We start from the raw sequence: 21,844 nt of genomic DNA, 5'->3' as shown, positions 1-21,844 counted from the left end.
GATTAAACCAATCAAATTTAATTGATTGATACCAATTCACAACAAGAAAAATCTCAAAGCACAAAGAAACCAAACATTAAAACAATTTGAGCAAATGCTTGAACAACACGGGCATTCGTGTCTGTCCAAACTCTTATACAATTAGAACAAATGAGTTTCTTATGTTCATTGTTGTTTTTTCTGTATTAAACTGCTGTAATGATACAAGTTCCTTTCTTTTGCAAAACAAAACAAAAATTCACACACTTGTGTCAATAACCACATTTATCCATAGAAATCATCAGCGGTAAACATATAGAATAAAAGCAATAGAAAAATGCTGACTTTATTTGAGACATGAGAGTCGGACAATTTTTATTTGTTTAAAAATATACGAAGGCTTTGTTGTAGCAAACAGAAACCACAGGGAGAAGCCTTCATTTTAGTTTGATTAGATACAACAGTCTTAGAAGCCAGATTTCAGTTCGGAATGAAAAATAATGTAAAGGAAAGTCAAATTTTACTTAAAACATAAAAACTCATCAACATCACATAGATGTGAAAACATTTCTTACTATTCCAGAAAAATATAGATAACACATATTCTTTTAAGCATCTTCTATAGCATAATTTAGAAAAACACTGGACTTATGTTGTTCCAGATGGATGGCTTTATAACTGACATTCGAAACCTTTCTATCAAACTTCATTCAGGTCCTGTCAAAGGTTTGGGTGAGCTTACGGTTTTGCTTTTGCTTTCTTTTTGCTATGAAATAAGACATGGAACAATGGAGTGAATAAAAGAGTCCAAACAAAACAGGATACATTTCACAATTTAGATTCCTCTAAGCTGCCACCGTTTGCCTTAATGACAGCCGCTTTTTTAGGCGCTCCTTGTTTATTCTGCCTGGTTTATTAACTATGGGATGTTTCAGGATTACCTGAGCCATCCCTAACTATAAGCTTTATCAAAAGGGAAAGTTTTAAGCCTAATCTTAAAACTTTCCTTTAAGTTACCGGAACGGTGAGTTTGTCAGATAAAGCGCAGCTATAAACTCAGGAACTTTTTAAGAGCAGGATGACTAAATGCTTTAAGCAATCACAACCTGCCATGTAGTCTTAATCAGATGATTTTCTATTACACATATTATGTTCTGACAAAAGAAACGAAAGAAACAAAAAAGTGAATGAGAAGCATTATTGGGAGTTCAGATATAATAAATAGATTTATGCGTTACTGTTTAAACAACATATATATCAGGGACATTTTCAAATAGGCTAACAGATCATGCATTTCAAAAGCTTCGCTTTGGTTAGACCAACACAACAATTGTTTTTTTTCTAGTGTCATATCAGTGAGATTAGTGAGTGGTAGAATGAACGAGAGTAGAATGGCAGCTGGTAAAGATCCTAATATAAGTGAGAGAAAATGAACGATCCACACCTAATTCACTCATCAGGGAAAATTTAACTGAATTAAACCTTCCTGCGTTGGTTAAACCTAGATCAATTATTAGGGGGCAGCCCTAATTGGTTGTCAAGAATAATTTCTCGCACTCACCCTCCTGTCATCACATTTATATATTTGAATCCCTGATTCAAGCAATCTGCATAAAAATAACTGACTGATTAAAATGTTGTGCAATTCAATATTTTTTTAGATATATTTTTCTGTATTGCTCTGTCTATACAATAATAAAAACCATAGAAAACCATTGCAAGCCCAGAGTTTTTCTTGGAGTAACATATCTTTTTGGCAGGTTACAAACCAGATTTATTCACTATTATTGTTCTTCCCCTAAAGATGATGACAACCAGCATACTGGGACTGGAAGAGTTTCACGGCTTCTCTAACTGTACCACCATTTTGAGCAGTTTATCCACCAACACTGTAGAGAACAAAAATCAACACAATGATATATTACATGAGAAAATGACTTTTCATCAAAACAAACAGTCTTTTATTATTAGGTTTTCATATCATTTTATTCAATCTACTCAAATATTATTTGTCTGTTTTCAATTATCAACTAAAACTTAATTTTTTGTCTGTCTGTCTAACAGCTACAATACAATATTGTACCTAACTATACAAATATAAACATACTGATAAAAATAATTAGCATTTACCTCCAGAAGATGGCCTATTGAAGCTGGCGTAGGCTCGGCAGGCATCGATCAGCTGTGCCAGTGGTTCAGGGCAGTCAGACGGAAGAGGCTCTAAATATCTCTCCTGACACACTTTCTGAAATATCTCATCATTTGTGCAACCTGACCAAGGTGTGAGAAAAATTTGAATGACAGACACAAGGAAACACACAATATGAGCATGACAATGAAACAACAAAGGAACAACTAAAAACCAGAGTTAACTGAGAACAGGTGAGTGCTAAAATGCAACAAAGACCACTTGTGTGACACAAGAAAGGAAGAAAAACTCAACAGACTAAAAACTACAAAATAAATCTCAAGACCAACAAGAAATCCGAAACAGGAAAACCCAGAACATAGCAAAAATATAAAACATAATACACATGGATCATCTCTCTGTAGAATCGACACCTTTTTGGTGCAGGGGTTTGAGTATCCCCATGATCCTGAGAGCTGTGCCCATGGTAGGGTCTCAGGGGAGGGGTCAGACTCAAATACCTCAATGGAGTGGAAGGAATTTAGCTACCTCTCACGGAGAAGGGTGTCATGATCCAGATATTTTTTGTGCTTTTCTGTTTGGTTTCAATTTTTGCCATTTCCCTGACCTTAAGCTGAAAAAGGAGACCCTTCAGGCTTGATTGTCCCTGGGATCCTCCGAAGCAGATGACAGGTAACGAGCGACTAAAAGGGCTGCAGCATTGGTGTTTGCTGAAGCTAAAACTCGGGTGTGGGAATAATTTGGGGAGACTAAAGGGAAGGACTTGCATGGCCTCAAGGGTATCCTGGCAAACCATTCAACAGCTTTAGAGATGGAAAGCAGAGACCTTCCCAGGTTATGCTTGACCTAGTTAGAAAATTGCTGACCCCAACTGAGGATACTGAAAGTCATCGAGGTCGTCAAAAAGCTTCCCGGCAGCAAAGCACCGGGGCTGGACGAGATTTGCTCTGAGATGCTAAAGGCTCTGAACATGGGGGTGCTGTCTTGGCTGACACGCCTCTTCAATGTTGCATGGAGGTCTGGGTCAACGCCTATGGACTTGCAGATCAGGGTGGTGGTTCCCATTTTTTAAGAAAGGGGACTCGAGAGTGTGCTCCAACTACAGGGAGATCACAGTACTCAGCCTCCCCAGAAAAGTTTACTCAAGGGGGTTAGAAAGGAGGCTCCAACTGTTTGTCAAATCTCGGGTTCAGGAGGAGCAGTGTGGCTTTCGTCCAGATCGTGGAACAGTGGACCAGACACTGGCAGAGTTACTGAGGGAATCATGGGAGTTTGATCATCCCTTTCCCTACCCTCTATCTCTGCACTTTATCTTTCTATACTTTCCTCTATGCCTGCACTCTATCTCTACTCTGTCACCTCTGACAGAGTCTGACCAGTGGGTTCCTTCTATGTAGTTTATTGTTAACTTTTTATATAGCTTGTTATATCTTCATTTGTAAGTCGCATTGGATAAAAGTGTCTGCTAAATGCATAAACATAAACATTATTCAGGGATTCTGTGGGGGGTGCTGAGGGAGTATGGGGTACCGGAGTAGTTTTTATGAGCTATCCGGTCCCTGTATAAACAAAGCAGGAGCTGTGTCTGCATTCTTGGCATTCTCTGATTTGTTTACAGTGTGTATTGGACTCTGCCAGGGCTGCCCCTTGTCACCGATCCTGTTTGGGATTTTCATGGACAGGATCTCAAGGCATAGTCATGGAGAGGAGGGAATCTGTTTTGGGAATCTCAGGATTGCATCTCTGCTTTTTGCAGATTATGTGGTTTTGTTAACTTCTTCAAGCCAGGACCTTCAGCATGCAATGAAGTGGTTTGTAGCTGAGTGTGAAGCCGCCGGGATGAGGATCAGCTCTTCCAAATCCAAGGCCATGGTTCTCAACCAGAAAAAAGTGGAATGCTCTCTTAGGGTTGAAGTATCTGGATATATTGTTCAAGAGTGATGGCAGGTTGGAGCAGGAGATGGACAGATGGACAAGGGCTTCGTCAGCAGTAATGAGGGCGCTGCTGGAGAGTGTCACTGGGGAGAGGGACGTCATGATTTCTCTCCTGGACCTGTTGCCTCCACGATCTGACCTCGGATAAGCTGACGAAAGTGGACGGATGGATTGATGTACATGGATCACTTCACGCAGTGGTGCAGTCCAGGGTATACACGGGTATACTGTGTATACCTATTTATTTTTCAGTCAGCATTGTGTTTACCCACTTCTAAATCCTTTCCCTGATGCGGCTAGTACTCGCTGCCAGTGCCTTCACTGATTGCACTGGTTAACTTTAGGCACGAGGACTGATGAGATAATCAGAGGCAGAGCAGGGCGGGAGATGCACTGGCCAACTCTGGAACTGGATTGGACACCTCAGGTGGGAGTGCCACTCCAGTTGATTGACAGGTCACGAGAATGAAAAACGTGGCGTCTTTCAAATGAGTGGCAGGCGTCGAGTCGTCGTGTCGTGTTGAACCTACTTTCGTGGAATACATCATTTTGAGGTTTTAAGGTAATTTCCAAATGAGTCATTGTTTTAAACTACTCGCAACATGACTGCACATTTAGAAAGAAGAAGAAGAAGAAACAAAAAAGATTTTGTTGCCAATTGTTAATCTCTACGAGTAGGCTAAAGTTTGAAAGTCTAACGTTATGTTGTCTTAAGCTATGTAGCACTATACAGTGGTACGTTGAGTTACGAGCCATCATTCCGTTGATTTTTTTAGTGTGATTTTTTTTAAATTTGAGTTACTATTTATGAAGCTTCAGGAACACCACCACTAATTGGCTTGGTGAGTGAATCCGGCCAGCATCCTGCATCTCACTCATGACTCTCACATGACCAAGGAAGCATCTCTTATGTTTTGTGCTCACATTTGTGCAGTTGTTTAGCCAAACTTTCAAAGTTCAAGAAACACCCAGAAAAAATGCAGTTGGTTATACAACAACACATAAACAGGAAAACACTTGGAGAAACACACTATGTTTTCAAGCACCCAGCTACTGCCTATCCACTGATCCAAGATTACTGGATCTTTGGGGAAGCAAAAAGGGCTCACACTGCCTAGAAAATTCCACCAAAAAAGGAAATTCTGGCTTTCAATCACTGTGACATGTAAAGGATCTCGGGAAAAAAAAGTGAGAGTTTAAGACTCCTGGCTTGAAAAGCGCTGTACATTTACCCTTAAAATGATGTATGATCACCTTAAACACTGTAGATGAGCCAGAAAAGCATGCCATGGGGCCTTTAAATGTGTGATTTTTTTTTTTACACAAAAAGCAATTTCATGGTGATATCTATCTTATAAATTTGACTTAATTCATCCACAGAGTGTTAATATTCAAAGAGTTTTGAGAGAAAAAAAAATATTCATTTTAAGTGGCAATTTACATCTTTTTCTAAAAGCGCAAACTATGTTCACATGAAAATAACATCAATGGAGCAGAGAACAACTGTAAAAGTAGCAGAATTTTTTACATTTGCAAATCAAACTGTACATTTTAAACCATTATTTGGTGTTTGTATCCAAAAAAATATAATAATAATGCATATAATTGCTTTTGGTAAGCAGATCTTGCATAGCAAGCCTGGAGCCTTTTAAAGGAAGTTTGTGGCTGATGGTTTTGTGTTTAGTGCATGCAGGTTACGTAAATAGAGTTAAAGGATTACAGCTGTACACTATGTACATTTACATTAGTATTTATTGGTAAGTTATGCAATAATATAAGTGTATTGGGCTTTGGTGTAATGTTAACTTCAGTGTTTGGCAGATCACTTGTGCACGTTGCTAGTTGGGTGTGAGCCTGTTCTAGTGAGTAGCCAGCTGTAAGTTTGGGTTCCTCAATAGCAATGTGCAAAATTACAGCGCTTTTTCCTCAAAGGGGGTGTTATTTTCCTTGTCAAATTGCCATACTAATGTCTATATTGGACAGTGTTGATCAAGTTTTTTTTTTTTTTTTAATTTGACCGTTTTTTTTAGGAAAATGAAGCAGCAACTTTTACCAGCATGCTCAACTCACAATGTATTAGAAAATGCTCTGGATTATTTGCTGCTGTATTCGCATGTCATCTCATCCATTTATAATCCAGAGATTTCACTCGGAGCTGGGTGGAAAATCTCCTAAGCTAATGTAGTGGACATTTGCGATTTCGCATGTCACCGTTCTGGAGTCCAGCATGAATGGGAAAATGGCTTAAGACACACGTAAATGGAATGAAGACAAGAAGATGAGCAAAGAAAAGACATACAAGAAAGACTCAAATCATAACAAATACTTACATAAATGTAACTATACATAACTATTCAACAAAATACCAAGATTCCTTCTAAATAATTGACATCTCAGGTTCTAACAGAGTTTATTAAAGCGACAGATTGCAGACTCACCTTCAAAAGGTTTCTTACGTGTTGCAATTTCCCACAGAACGATTCCAAAGCTGAAAGATAACAAGTTATAGTTTTAGGATTTTTTTTTATGGTTTAATGAGATGGTCAAATTTTCCAGTTGTTCTTGCAACACTTAGAGAAAACCAGTGCAAGCACAGAGAGAAGGTGCCACTTTGTGCATCAAGTTTGGGAACCACTGCTGACCAATAAGGAACCTCACTGAATCAGTGAATCAAAAACTTTCAGCCACGTTTAAACTAAAATGTTGGTTTTGAGTAGCTGTACAGGGTGATCCCTGATTGCCACTGACCTGTACATCTCACACTTTTTGTTGTACTTGTGGTTGATGCTGCTGAGTCGTTGGGGCGAGGAGTAGCACAGGGAGCTCATTTCTTTGTCCTTAAACGTTGTATTTCTCAGTGATGTCTCCGTTTTCGTTAGCTCAAACCCTCCCAGCTGAAAATAACAACAACAATGTGAGAGCCATAGTTCATCAGGTTGGAAGTAGTCCCAGCATGCTTTGGATCCAGTACCTTCACCCTGTAGTCTTCAGTCACTAAGAACTTGCTGCTATTGATGTTTCCATGAACTTTACCTTTTTCTTCTGTCTGGTGAAGTCTAGGAGACACGAATGTTTATTAGTTCATTTAATTATAAATATACAAATCCGATGTATGTAACTGTCACACCTGGTTCGTAACTCACCTGTGTTCCATCTTCCCTTGATTGCCCCGTTAGTTTAAATACCTGGTCTTCTCCGCCTTTCTTTGCTCGTGTGTTAATGTATTTGTTATGCCTGTTTGGTTCACGACCTGGATCCTGACCCTTGATGTTTTTGTGGATTATTTTCAGTTCTTGGATTACCTTGGTTTTTTATTCCGGTTCTGCAGGCCGACTTCCCTGCTCACCAGGCCAGGTTTTTCCTCAGTGTGAGATTTTCTGTTAACTAATAAACTGTTGTTTGAACTAAGAGTTCTTGTCCTCCTGACTCTGTGACCGCACCGGGGCCCGCACTTCATTATGGTGTGACAGAACACACGAGCCAAATGGACCCCGCGGATCCAGAGTCGATTTACCAGGCGCTGACAGCCCAGGGCTCTTTATTGGGACAGCATGCCCAGGACCTCAAGGACATTATGGAGGCGTTGGGGTCCTTGACTTCTAGCGTCGCCTCCCTCTCTCAGAGACTGGAACTGTGTGCTGCTTATCCGCCACCTGTCGCGGTTCTGCCATCAACGCCCCCTCTTCCTGAGCCCCATCTCCCGACGCCGGAGCGTTATGGCGGGGACGTGGGAGCCTGTGGACGTTTCCTCCTCCAGTGCGCTCTGGTGTTTGAGTTGCAGCCTCGGATGTACCGGGAGGACCGCGCCAAGGTGGCGTATATCACCAGCCTCCTCTCCGGACGGGCTGCACAGTGGGCGCTGGCTACGTGGGAGGGCAACCCCCAGCTCTGCTCCTCCTACCGGCGGTTCGTGGCGGAGATGAGAGGGGTCTTCGACCATCCTGTTCGTGGTAAAGAGGCGGGCAACCGACTGCTCTCACTGCGCCAAGGCTCCAGGTCAGTAGCCGACCACGCGATTGAGTTCTCCACACTGGCGACGGAGAGCGGCTGGGATAAGGCTGCGTTGATGGGAATATTTCTTCGCTCCCTGAATGACAATTTGAGGGATGAGCTGGCGGCTCGGGATGAGTCAGAATCCTTGGCCGATTTAATAGACCTTGCGAGGCGGTTGGACAACCGCGTGCGAGAGAGACGCCGGGAGCGTGACCGGAGCTGCATCGCTTCCGCCTGTACCCCGTTGTTTGGCCCTGCCTCTGGCCAACAGGTGGAGGTGTCCACTCCAGCAGGTGCTCACACTCCTGTTGTCCTGCCCCCTCATGAACCCATGCAGCTTGGACGGGCCAGATTGACTCCGACGGAGCGTCAACGGAGATTTCAGGCGAGGCTTTGTTTTTATTGCGGCCAACCCGGCCACGTTCGAGAGAACTGCCCCAATCTGCCAAAAGCCTAGGCTCACCTGAGGAGGGAGGGACCCAGGTGAGCCAAGATTCAAGTTGTTTGCCTTCCACACGTACTCAGTTGTCTGCCGTTTTGTTTTGTGACTCTAAGGAGGTGGCTATGAATCCGTTTGTGGATTCTGGGGCAGATGAGAATTTTATTTCCGCAGATTTTGTTAAACTACATAATATTCCTGTTGTGGCACTTACAGCACCTCGTAAGGTAAATGCTCTAGACGGTAGGTTGTTGTCTGTAATTTCTCACCAGACTGTACCTTTATCTTTACTTATCTCTGGTAACCACCATGAGCTTATCAGTTTTTTTGTTATGCCTGCTCCTCATACTCCTGTGGTTTTAGGTCTCCCCTGGCTTAGGCTGCACAATCCCAACATTGACTGGACACAGAGCACAATCATTAGCTGGAGTGTAGCATGCCACAATAATTGTCTTAGATCTGCTGTTCCAGCCTTGAGTCCTCCTGCCATAGTTCCTTCCGTCTCTCCTGATCTTTCTGGGGTTCCTCCTTCTTATCATAACTTGGCTGAGGTATTTAGCAAACATCAAGCTCTCTCTCTCCCACCACACCGTCCCTATGACTGCCACATAGACTTACTGCCTGGGTCTCCTCTCCCCTCCAGCCGCCTTTACAACCTCTCCCGTCCCGAGAGAGAGACCATGGAGAGGTACATACAGGAGTCATTGGCAGCAGGTATCATTCGCCCCTCTTCCTCCCCTGTAGGTGCTGGGGGTTTTTTTGTGTCTAAGAAAGACAAGACATTGCGCCCCTGCATTGACTATCGTGGTCTGAACGCTATCACTGTCAAAAATAAATATCCCCTGCCACTATTGGATTCAGCTTTTCACTCCCTTCATCAAGCCACTGTCTTCTCCAAACTAGATCTTCGGAATGCATACCATCTTGTCCGTATTCGTGAGGGGGATGAGTGGAAAACGGCGTTCAACACACCTCTTGGCCATTTTGAGTACTTGGTCATGCCTTTTGGGTTAACTAATGCACCGGCAGTTTTTCAATCCTTAGTTAATGATGTACTCCGTGACATGCTCAACCGTTTTGTTTTTGTTTATCTGGACGACATTTTAGTTTTTTCTAGCACACTGGAGGAACATAGCAAGCACGTCAGATTAGTTCTCCAAAGATTGCTTGAGAACAGATTATTTGTCAAGGCTGAGAAATGCGAGTTTCATGTCCAGTCAGTCTCTTTTTTGGGCTTTTTCATTGAAAGAGGTCAGATTCGCTCTGATCCAGCCAAGGTAAGGGCGGTGGTTGAGTGGCCAGCACCTGAGAACCGCAAGCAACTTCAGCGTTTCCTTGGTTTTGCTAATTTTTACCGGCGCTTTATTAGGAATTTTAGTAAGGTGGCTGCACCACTCACCCAACTTACCTCCACCTCCAGCCCTTTTACCTGGACCTCTGAAGCTGCCCAGGCATTCTCGAGACTTAAAGAGCTGTTTTCCTCTGCGCCTGTTCTCATCCACCCTGATGCCTCTAAGCAGTTCGTAGTGGAGGTGGATGCCTCTGACAGTGGTGTGGGAGCCGTGCTTTCGCAGGTCTCACAACAGAAGTTGCATCCGTGTGCTTATTTTTCTCGCCGGCTGTGTCCGGCTGAGCGCAACTATGACGTGGGTAACCGGGAGCTTTTAGCAGTCGTTCTGGCATTAGAGGAGTGGAGACACTGGCTGGAGGGAGCAGAAATTCCATTTGTGGTTTGGACGGACCATAAGAACTTGGCCTACCTTCAGCAAGCCAAACGTCTCAATTCTCGACAGGCCAGATGGGCACTTTTTTTAGGCAGATTTAATTTTACACTCTCTTATAGACCTGGTTCCCGTAATTTAAAGCCTGATGCCCTTTCCCGTCAGACAGAGAGACAACCATTGACTGATCCTTCTGAGCCTGTGCTCCCTCCAAGCTGTTTTGTGGGAGCGGTCCATTGGGAGGTTGAGCAGCAGGTTAAGAGGGCCCTTTCCCGTTGTCCCCGTCCAGAGATCGGACCACCTAACTCTTTGTTCGTTCCCGAGAACGTTAGGTCTCAGGTGCTGCAGTGGGGGCACTCCTCCAGATTGACCTGCCATCCTGGGGCTGCACGCACACTTGAGCTCATTCGACAGCGGTTCTGGTGGCCCACGCTGGTCCGTGACACCAATCAGTTTGTGGCAGCGTGCTCTGTCTGTGCCCGAGGGAAGGCCTCGCACCAACGGCCCGCTGGCTTGCTGAACCCTCTCCCCATTCCCTCAAGGCCGTGGTCTCACATCGCGGTGGATTTTGTCTCTGGTCTGCCTCCTTCTGCAGGTAACTCTGTCATCCTTACTATTGTCGATCGTTTTTCTAAGGCTGTGCATTTTGTACCACTGTCGAAGCTCCCTTCTGCTCTGGAGACTGCTGAGCTCTTGGTTCATCATGTTTTTCGTCTCCATGGTATCCCCATGGACATCGTTTCTGATCGGGGACCCCAGTTTGCTTCCCAGGTTTGGCGAGCGTTCTGTGGCACATTGGGGGCGAGGGTTAGTCTATCGTCTGGGTACCATCCTCAGTCGAACGGCCAGACAGAACGGGCCAACCAGGACCTGGAGGCCGCTTTAAGATGTGTGTGTGCACGTAACCCATCCTCCTGGAGTGTTCAGCTACCGTGGGTGGAGTACGCTCATAACAGTCTCTCCACATCTGCTACTGGTATGTCGCCATTCATGGTTATGTATGGTTTTCAACCCCCTTTGTTCCCTTCCCAGGAGGTTGATGTGTCCGTCCCTTCTGTTCAGGAACACTTGCGACGAGTTCGCAGAGTGTGGCTGGAGGCTCGGGCTGCGTTAGTTAGGTCCGCTGCCCGGAACCGACTGTTGGCGGACCGTCGGCGTTCGCCCGCTCCTAATTATCAGCCTGGGCAGATGGTGTGGTTATCCACCAGGGACCTGCCTTTGCAGGTAGATTCCCGTAAGCTGGCCCCTCGTTTCATTGGTCCTTTTCCAGTGGTCAGAATCATTAACCCCTCGGCTGTGTGCCTTAAGCTCCCAGACTCCCTTAAGGTACACCCCACGTTTCATGTGTCCCTCTTAAAGCCAGTCACCTCTTGTGCACTTGGTCCTCCAGCTGAACCTCCTCCTCCCCCCCTGGTCGTGGATGGCCATCCTGCTTTCTCAGTTGATCGGATTCTGAATGTCAGACGTCGTGGCAGGGGTTTCCAGTATTTGGTTGACTGGGAGGGTTATGGGCCGGAGGAGCGTTCTTGGGTTCCACGTCGGTTTATTCTGGACCATGCCCTCATCACCGACTTCTACAGAACCCACCCTAACAAGCCTGGTGGGCCGCCTAAAGGCGGTCGTCGGAGGGGGGGTACTGTCACACCTGGTTCGTAACTCACCTGTGTTCCATCTTCCCTTGATTGCCCCGTTAGTTTAAATACCTGGTCTTCTCCGCCTTTCTTTGCTCGTGTGTTAATGTATTTGTTATACCTGTTTGGTTCACGACCTGGATCCTGACCCTTGATGTTTTTGTGGATTATTTTCAGTTCTTGGATTACCTTGGTTTTTTGTTCCGGTTCTGCAGGCCGACTTCCCTGCTCACCAGGCCAGGTTTTTCCTCAGTGTGAGATTTTCTGTTAACTAATAAACTGTTGTTTGAACTAAGAGTTCTTGTCCTCCTGACTCTGTGACCGCACCGGGGCCCGCACTTCATTACGGTGTGACATGTAACTGTGGAAAAGCTCAGCAAGAAGTCTGAAGCAAATGTTGTGGACATGTGCTCACATGCCATAGAATTGGAATAAAACATTTCAGGACTCCAGCACTCAAAAACAGCCTCCGTCTCATGTTCCACCTCTGCTTCGTTTCTTGTTTGTTTGGCGTTTAGTTTCTGGATTCCCTGCTTCAGCGCGATCTTGGATTTTGTTTAGTCAAATAAAGGTCTTTGCTCCTTCACCTGCAAGCCTCAAGGCTATAAACTGTCGATACATATGTTCATTATTTATATAACCTTTTATTTGTTTAACATTTTATTTTACCACTATCATCACAAAATGCTCAATATTTCAACCGATAAAATTTTAAGCTACAATTAGTTCAAGCTGGTTTAGATGGTTATCTCTATGTGTTAACTGTAAGGATCATAAAGGAATGATTCATCTCCAGCCACATTATCTACATTGCCCTAATCCTAAGTACTTTACCAATGTTTTTTCAAAACACGACTGGACTTGTTGCACAGGTGGCATCCTATCACGGTACCACGCTGGAATTCACTGAGCTCCTGAGAGCGACCCATTCTTTTATACACCTGTGGCCAGGAAGTGATTGGAACACTTGAATTTAATCATTTGGATGGGTAAGTGAATACTTTTAATATAGTGTAACAAGCATGAGTCTTCAGTGGAACACCTTAGTCAATGATTGGCTCACTCGGTTTTATCTGGATGTTTTACACGATCACCTACTGGTATTTTTTGAAGTGCCAGTCCTTTTCCAATCAGTTTTCCAAAGTTTATGATTATCCTTCACAACAATTTGGTATATTAGGTTAGTTATACTGTTGTGGTACTGCCCACCCCAGTTTGTTTGGCCATCATCCTATAAGGGGTTGGGTCAGGTGGGATTGATTAAAGCCATGAATATCAGCTGGTCAAGAGGTCGGGATCTGGCAGAAGTTTAGAAAAGGCTAGGTGTATGCATAGATTTTCTCCTCCTTCGTAAACTCTATGAGGATTGTTGTTTTTTTCAGTTTTGTCTTTGTCCATAAATTAACTGAACGCCTGAGAGTCTTCTCAGCACATTTGAAGCGGTGTTGGCTGGCCCATTGCCTGAAGAAGGAAGTGGGTGGCTTATCCTGGAGCTTAGGGTTTACTGTCGGACTACCAGAGTTGAAGCCAGCAGATAGGCCCTCTACCCTATTGTCGTAGCTGGCAGCCAAGTTTTCCTTTAACGCAGGGTGCCATGATCTGGACACTCCTGGACCAGCGACCAAGTTATCACAAGAAAAGCTGCAGGGTGGGTCAGTGTCCATGACGATACGCTTGAATACCAAGACAACACCTTCATTTATTGCTTACTTCCTGTAGCTCAGCCTTCTCAATACCTCTCTTGTCAGTCTCACTAGATGGGGGGTTATAACTTAGACTAAAGTTCTCTTCTACTTTCATGCTAATTAACTGATCAAATCTTGCACTGTAATGCAAAGGGTGCTTCTCCATCCTGTTTGCTCATTCATTTTTTCGTTGCATCAATCACAATCAAAAGCTCCAGATATTCTAAACTTGACTCAAGTATCTAAATCAGTGCTATCTTAAAATAATCTAATTCTCATCTACAGATAAAAGTTCTAAATATGTATCATTATTTTCAAGATCTTTTACCATTTCCATTTCAGTGCTTTAAACCTCTCTGATTCGAGATGCATTAAGGTGCAGCGAGTTTCTACCTAATCTAATACTTTAATCCCGAATATTCTCTTCTTTTTTAGGATCTATTCATTCATCCCTGTTTCAAAAGTCATTTTGTTTTTCATTCAAATTCTAAACTTAGATAAGCCAGAGTTAAAAAGTTTTCATTGTTCTACATGAATGCTGTCACAATCCGGGACAGAGGTCAGGTCATTCATTTAGGTCGGGACGAAAGCAGCCATACATGGAATTTCATCCTCTCATTTTATAAACTGGGGCGCTGATCTACTGATCTACACAGTCTATCAACATCCAACCTGATTCTGTCGTTATCCTCTCTGCCTAAATCTTTCAGACCTTAAGTAGAAGCAGTAAGTCAGCGTATAACTGGTGATAGTTTTGAGTTTTTCTCAATGTCTTCTTTTTTTTACCTCTGGCCTTTGTTGACCTTGAAGGCTTTTCCTCTAAATTTACATTCTGAATGTCCTTCTTATCCAAATCTATCTTCACTGTCCCAACCTTACTGACAGAAAGCAGCAGGTAAGATTGTGACAGTTCACCTCAGACAGCAGGACTATCAACCCCGGAGCCCCCCAAGGATGTGTACTCTTTCCACTGCTTTTCTCCCTCTACACAAATGACTGCACAACCTCCGAACCCTCTGTGAAGCTTCTGAAGTTTGCAGACAACACCACTGTCATTGGTCTCTTCCTTCCTATTTCTCATTCCTGTCATTTAGCCTTTAACAGACTACTCCATCTCTCCTCGGGCCTTAATGGGGTTCCTATCCTACTCCCTCCCCTTTTTTTATGTCACTGCTTCATGGGGATTATGCATCCAAGTCTAAATGCCAAAGGAAACTGTTTGAAATTCAACTGTTCATCCATCCTTCTATCCATTTTCTATACCCGCTTAATCCAATTTAGCCGCCGGGGAGCCCATCCCAGCTGTCATTTGATGAGAGGTAGGATACACCTTGGATATGTTCATTGTCGTGTCCTGTGGGAATATGGGGTTGCGAGCTCTTTGTAACAGGCCATCTAGTTCATCTTTGCTTTTTCTGAATTATGTGGTCCTGAGCAGGAAATTGACAAGAGACTGATGCAGCATCTATAGAGACAAAGATTCTGCATCAGAGTCTGTGGAAGGATTATATATTTCGGTTTGCTTGTGAACACCCTGATGTCCTTCAAGAAGAGATGGAGAAGGCAACTAGGGTTATGAAGGTTTGGGGATCTCTGCTCAGACCACTGCCCCCTGCAACCCAGCCCCAGTAGGTGGAAGAATATGGAATAGCTCATTGATTATAGGATCATAATGACCCTCTCCTATTTGACAGATATGCACTGATGAATCTTAATTCCTACATCATTTACATGTGTAAGCATAACACAGAATCAGTTGTTGCAGACTTACCGGTAGAGTCCCTGTGCTGCATCGAGACACATGCGAGCTTTCCTGGTCCAGGGCAGTTCGCAGTTAGAGCTCAGAACAATGCGAAGACTTCCTTTTTCACAATATTCTTGAATGATGAGGAAGTCAGGGTTCTGTGCTATACGCAGTAATAAGGACACATCACTTTTCTATAGTTTAGAAATATCAGGGCACTGTGTGAGTCACATCCAATAGTCTACTTACCGTTCTCATCATCAATGCAGATGCCATACATTCGCAGTATGTTGGGTGACTCAAACCGTTTCATGGCATCAACTTCCTTGGAGAAAATAAACTCCACCTGCCTACATGTGGAGAAAATGTTTCCCCGGACAACAAATATGTGTCAGTTAAAGTATGTTCCAAACTTATTCACAATAATACACTATGTTATTAAAAAAAACTACACTTAAATATAATTCCAGCCCTGTCTTACTAGAAAATGTGCAATGTTCATGTTTATCTAGCTGTCCAAAATGTCATAGCATCACAATAAAGGCCCAGAAATTGTGGAACGTTGCTTATCTCTTCTTGTTTTGTGAAACAAAAAAACTGTGAAATAATTTACAGTATGAAGGTGAATCTTTGTTAGAAGCCTTACACTTACTGAAGATAGTACCTTTCATGTAGGGGATTTGAACCCAGGTCTCCCACACTAAAGGTGGCAATCATACCACTACACTAAACTTCAAAATAACACAAGCACATACCTTGGGTTGGTGTTCACGGGTTCTCTGTATTTCTTGATGGCTACTGGGAATCCTCGATATTCTCCTTTGTAGACCTCTGAGGTTGGTGTTGTCATGAAAGGTTTTTTGGGAAATTCTGGGACATACTTTAACTCATCTGGTTTAATCTTTCTGATGTCCTCACAAATGATCTTTTGCGTAGACACTGAAAAAATACAAAGATAGAAATCCCTGTTCAGCAAAGCTTCATATATAATTTTCTGCAACACCTTGTGGTTTTTGCTCTTAGTGGACATAAGTTGATTAAATGTCTGCTTTCTCACATGACTGCTGCACTGTCATTCACTGAGTGAATTCAATTAGTGAATGAGAGATCATGCTTTGCTTATGAACCAGGACATGGCCAAATGATAAATGAGGCTCTTCGGAATTTAAGAAGATTGTGTGGTAAAACTGAACGGTTATGGAAATCAATTAAACTTGAGGTTCACAGACTCCATCTTAGAGATGAAATGCCCTCCTTAAACAAGACGATAAAGAATGCCGGATCTAAATATTACTACTCATCTCATATCTAAAAACAAAAGAAATCCCAAAGACACAATATTTTTGCTAAATTCTTTGTTGATAAGATATGAGATATAAACACTAATATCTCACCAGAGCCGTTTTGTACTGCAAATGATGCTCCTCCTTTCACCTAGTCTACTTTCAATCCTGTGAAAGTAGATAATGTGACTGCTCTTGTAGTCAGAATGAAGCCTTCGTCAAGTGCCTGTGATGTCCTCCCCAACACACTCTTTAGCAAAGTCTTTGACTCTATTGGCCCCTGGATCGTAAATCTTTTTAATGCTTCACTCCGGACCAGGGTATTCCCAACCAGTGTTGTAATGTAACGAAGTACAAATACTTTGTTACTGTACTTAAGTAGAATTTTCACATATCTGTACTTTACTTCGTTATTCATATTTCTGGCAACTAATAAAACAGCAACAAATAAATATGTACTTTTACTCCGATACATTTCTCCTAACCACCTTCGTTACTCGTTACTACAAATTAAAATCAGAAGAAATTTGCGTTGGTAATGTAATGCCGAAACGTTTGTTGTCATTTCAACCGCCAAGGCCAACATTAAAGCGCAATTTGCAGCGAGAGCTGGTTTTCCTAATGTAATCGGAGCTATCGACTACACACATTGCTATAAAAGCACCATCACATGATGAATTTGTATATCAACAGGAAACATTTTCATTCCATCAATGTACAGATCATACGCAAATCAAATTAACCAACATTGTGGTGAGGTCGCCTGGTACGATTCGCACGATTCATACATTCTGAGTAACAGCATTGTTGAGAACAGACTACAAGGTGGCACTGTGCGGGATGGGTGGCTTCTACTTGTGATAGAATTAGTGTGGGATGCAAACGTCCCCGACTAAAAGAAATAACCCGATCAGTCCGGAGACAAAATGTTTGGCAACACTACGATATTTAGCAACAGGAAAAATGCTTTGCAATGGCGACGGTTTAGGAATATCGTAACCATCAGCCAGCCGTGCCATAAACCAAACCATCACTGCGCTCTCTAGACCACATATTATACAACGGTTTATTTGGTTTCCTTTGGACAATCCGCAACTACACAGGATCAAAGCCAACTTTATGGCAATTGCAGGCATGCCCAGTGTGGTCGGTGCTATTGACGAGACGCATATCAAAATAATTGAGTGATCAATAGACGAGGATATGTTTGTCAATCGAAAGAAAGTCCACTCCATCAACATGCAGGTTGTTTTTGATGCAAATTTTAACTGATGTTGTTGCAAAGTGGCCTGGATCTACCCATGATTCGCATATTTTAATGGAGAGCGGTCTGAGACAGCTTTTTGAGAGACACCATGTACTAGTTGGATGTCACTTGCTGGGTGACAGTGGCTATCCTTGTAAGACGTGGCTCTGGACACCCTCTCAATCCACAACCGGGAGCGGAGTTAAAGTACAACGTGTGATTACTCGGATTGCATTTAGCCCTATGCGTAAAAACATATTTTCATATTTTATTCTCTATGGTCTTCTTCGTGACCATAAAACTGCTCTGCAACTCATGAATTTGCGCTTGTCATCCAACGGCTAACTACAAGCAATTCACCGGCTGTGTCCAAAATAACTCCCTAACCACTATAAAGTGCACTATGTCGTGACAAAAATGCAGTAGTAAAGGGAGAAGTATTGTGTGAGACGACGTTAATGTGGTATGTTTTAATTGTGTCTTGAGTTGTCTGTCTCATGTTCTGTTCCCTAGTTCTGCTTCCCCCACACACCAGATCGTACTCGACCTGCCTTTTGTTTGTCATTAGTTCCCTTCATAACAATACCCAATTTTTTCACTTGTTCAGTCCCCAATTCTCTGTTGATGTCACTTGCTTTAAGATGTCAGTACGGTCTTTCATTTCCCTCTTTGTTTTTATATTTTGGTTTTCCTGTTTTAGTAGCACCTAAAAGTTTTGTGAAAAAAAAGTTAACTTTTGTTCTCTATTTGACTGCCTCTAGCCTATCAGACCTTGGTAGTTTAACATTTTTTTTTATCAATACTTAACCCTTAAAGAACTAGAGCAATTTCAGAACAGTGGCTGTTTTAACCTTAGTCAGCGGCGTATACAGTTGGGGGTTAACCCAAAATGTTATTTAATAGTTGGGATATATTTAGTTTTGATGTACACTATATATAGTAATTAAAACCACAGAAAACTCTTTGAATTAGCAGTTGTGTCCAAACCTTTGACTTGCATTATATGCTAACATAGAGGATGTTAAATCAAGGTATACTCACAATTATCCACAATTTTATTCACATTGATTTTGAGCTCCTCCATGTCTCTCTGCATGGCCTCTACGTATTCCAAGAGTACTGAGGAACAAGCAAACACAGATGAAGCAAAAGAAGCAGCACTGAACACTAATTAACATCGAGTTTGTTATAGAGCTGGGATGCCAGTGTTAAAAACACGTGTGTTCTGAGACCCTGTAGATATGCTTTCAGAGACAGACGAATGGCTGACATCGCGATTTAGATTGCCAAGGACTGTGCTGCTGCAAATATGCAGTTTGCTAGAGCCACAACTCCAGAGGGAGACACGACGATCAAACCCAATTCCACCACAGGTCCAGGTCCTCACCACCCTTGGATTTTCAGCCACTGGAACCTTTCATAGAGAGATTGGAGACAGATCGGGTGTGCCCTAGTGTTCTGTGAGTCGTGCGCTCCCCTTCATCATGAAAACTCTCACCAGTTTATTACCCATGGTACATCAAATTCCCATACACCGCTGTCAAACAACTACAAATTAAGAGGGACTTTCATGCCATGGCTGGATTGCCAAACATAATTGGAGCAATAGACTGCACACATATGCATTAAAGCAGCGCACTGAGCTGAAGGCCAGGTAAGTGTGTCTCGATACAGCGGTGGGCACACTGCTCCATAGCCCAGAGAAGGCATGCCAGATTATTCTGGCATGCTGCGTTTTGCACAATATTGCCATGAACGAGGGTCTCCCACTACCTGAACCTGCCCAGACAGACCAGAAGGTGTTGTGCCAGAAGACCACCATGGACCACCCCATCAAAGTCCCATCATGATGAGGCAACAACTGATTGCACGACTTTAGTTGTGGTCATCGAGCGCCTGCCCATGACGACATTTTCATATCAAACCATTTCTTCTTTATTTCGGGGACATTACGAACTACAGGTGACATGGAATCACTCATAAATTGCGTTTTTGGATCTCTGAAAGCAGAACTTCAGTCTCAGAACCCGTAAAGTTGTTCTTTTTTGCGCCTTGATGCCATTCTCATGATTCAACACTCAACACTTCCTGGCACAGGAGCGAGGAAGCGTAGCCTTATATGGTATTATTTATGGTGTGGAGCATGCAAATTTACTATCCTTGTGCACATATACTTAAATACGCACGGGTGGCATTCATCATTTATGCAGGTCCTTTACACACTTTTTCTGAAGATAAGAGTGTTTGTCAAATCTGACATGGCATGTTTATACAAGACCTTCTCACGAAAAAAATAAAATTACAAAAATGTTCTTGCATGAGGACAATGGTCATACATTATACTTCTAAAATGGCATACTGAGGCTTGCTCCTGTATCTGCTTTGCTGCTGTGTCTTGAACTTTTCATTGTTGTGTTGGTCCAGATAGACCCGTGTCTACAGAAAAACATGAGTTTCAGTACATCAGCGGGACTAAACCTACATGTAAATAACAGTAGACTATATGAAAAATAGACCAAGCACAAGGACTTAGAAAGCTGAGGTTCTCTCCTGGTTCAGGAGGTGACCTTTTTGGCCTCCTCTGCTCACCCTGAACCTATCCAAATACAATTCGTCAAACATCTCTTGCATTTAATAATGTTAACATGATGGTTGCATAAACACTTCCAAGGGACAAGGATCAAATTTTAAAAAAATGATTACATCCATTGAATTAGATGGCTAAAATTGTTTCTGGACAAATTACTCCACAAAGGCAATGCCAAAATTAGATTTCCTTACATCTCGACAGGTCTGCTTCATCCTCCTTCCTGTCTACTTTGTCTTGAGCTTCTCTGGAAGCTAGTTTAAACATCTCGGACAGTGCATTTCCCTGTTCTAACTGCTGAGCTCCAGCCAGGATCTGGAAGGCGTCATTGAGCCGATGGTTCACACTTTCGAACTCGTCTCCATTGCTGTTGGACTTCAGAAATCGCTCTACCCAGTTTTGCAAAGTGTATGTCTCAATGAGCTCACGAGCTGATTCTAGTGTGTTGGAAAGTCCTTTAAGGGCATCCTCTACCCCAGGAGAGGGTTTGACGGCATCCCTCTCTTCGATGGACTTCACCAACGTCTCCAAGGCTTTGACACGGTCATAAACACGGCAGCAGCGCTTCTTATTGGCCTTTACATTCTCAACAAGGGTGTAGATCTGTGAGGCAATGGACAGGACGATTTCTATACTCTCCATGATTGGCTGAAAAGATAAAAAAAGCATACAGTTTATGATAGAATAAAACCAATTAAATAAAATAAACAGATTACTTGTTAAAATAAATTAACTCTGATTCAAACTGATATAATTCCAGGGTTCTGTCAAGATAGTCACAGCAGCCGCTGACCTCATCAGAAGGCCAGGGTTGAGCATTGTTATGTCGCCACTTCACAGCTGTGAAAACAGGGCTGAGAGATGGGCTAATGTATTTAATAAAACCTCAGAAAAATGTCTCAATGTGTTGAAAAAAAAAATGCCATAAAAAGGTACCGTGTGTATCTAAAATGCAGTCTGGAGCCTTATTTATCAAGACGTTGTTTTAGTCTCCAGCCTTGTTAAGTAAAAGTAAAAAAATTCTAGACCCCTCAATGAGTCATCAAATGAGATACCTGGCTGCAATGGTTTAAAAATGGTATTGAGTATTAATCTGGTATTGCCATCAACTTTGAAATTCAAACACTGTGACAACCCTAATGCTTACACTTTCTTCATTTAATTGCACTTTATTGACAGGATGACTTACACATGATAATTGACTTTAGATGTGACTTTGAGCTGTGTAGCAGGAAAGAGGTTATGTTCCCCGCATCATGATAAACACTCCTGATATAGAAGATTTAGCTAACGCATGAGAATTGTTTTACTATTTTCATATGCATGTGCAGTGAAGTCGTGCTTGCTGCTGATAAATGCAAAAAAGTACAGCTTACACATAATGAAGCAATAAGAATCTCCTGTCTGGTTGTGCTGCACCTCAAGGTAGGTGCCCACTTGCAGTTTGGGGGC

General features: G+C 42.7%; 1 protein-coding gene across 1 annotated transcript; it reads right to left on the bottom strand.

Annotated features, from left to right (window-relative positions):
* Positions 1 to 300: 300 nt before the first annotated feature.
* On the bottom strand, positions 301 to 21,082 carry LOC140307571 (mixed lineage kinase domain-like protein). Its single transcript, XM_072386522.1, has 10 exons — positions 20,587 to 21,082; positions 18,847 to 18,924; positions 16,032 to 16,215; positions 15,526 to 15,626; positions 15,304 to 15,439; positions 7,035 to 7,119; positions 6,812 to 6,957; positions 6,502 to 6,551; positions 2,110 to 2,250; positions 301 to 1,868 (listed from the first exon to the last, which is right to left on the bottom strand). Exons 1-10 carry the CDS (start codon positions 21,059 to 21,061, stop codon positions 1,819 to 1,821), a joined length of 1,446 nt encoding a protein of 481 aa, XP_072242623.1. The 5' UTR covers positions 21,062 to 21,082; the 3' UTR covers positions 301 to 1,818.
* Between the last annotated feature and the right edge of the window lie 762 nt (positions 21,083 to 21,844).

This window comes from Leuresthes tenuis, unplaced genomic scaffold (genome assembly GCF_036924035.1).
Source record: "Leuresthes tenuis unplaced genomic scaffold, fLeuTen1.0.hap1 SCAF_5, whole genome shotgun sequence".
In the NCBI taxonomy this organism is placed as follows: domain Eukaryota; kingdom Metazoa; phylum Chordata; class Actinopteri; order Atheriniformes; family Atherinopsidae; genus Leuresthes; species Leuresthes tenuis.
This window is presented reverse-complemented; position numbering and strand designations above follow the sequence as displayed.

Bases quoted from the DNA above. Each gene is read 5' to 3' on its own strand.
- LOC140307571 (XM_072386522.1), bottom strand. From the start codon at position 21,061: ATGCTTTTTTTATCTTTTCAGCCAATCATGGAGAGTATAGAAATCGTC. The intron at 6,552-6,811 runs GTCAGTGGCAAT...GTTATCTTTCAG, and splicing joins AAAAAGTGTGAGATGTACAG to CTTTGGAATCGTTCTGTGGG. The intron at 1,869-2,109 runs GTAAATGCTAAT...TGTTCTCTACAG, and splicing joins CAATAGGCCATCTTCTGGAG to TGTTGGTGGATAAACTGCTC.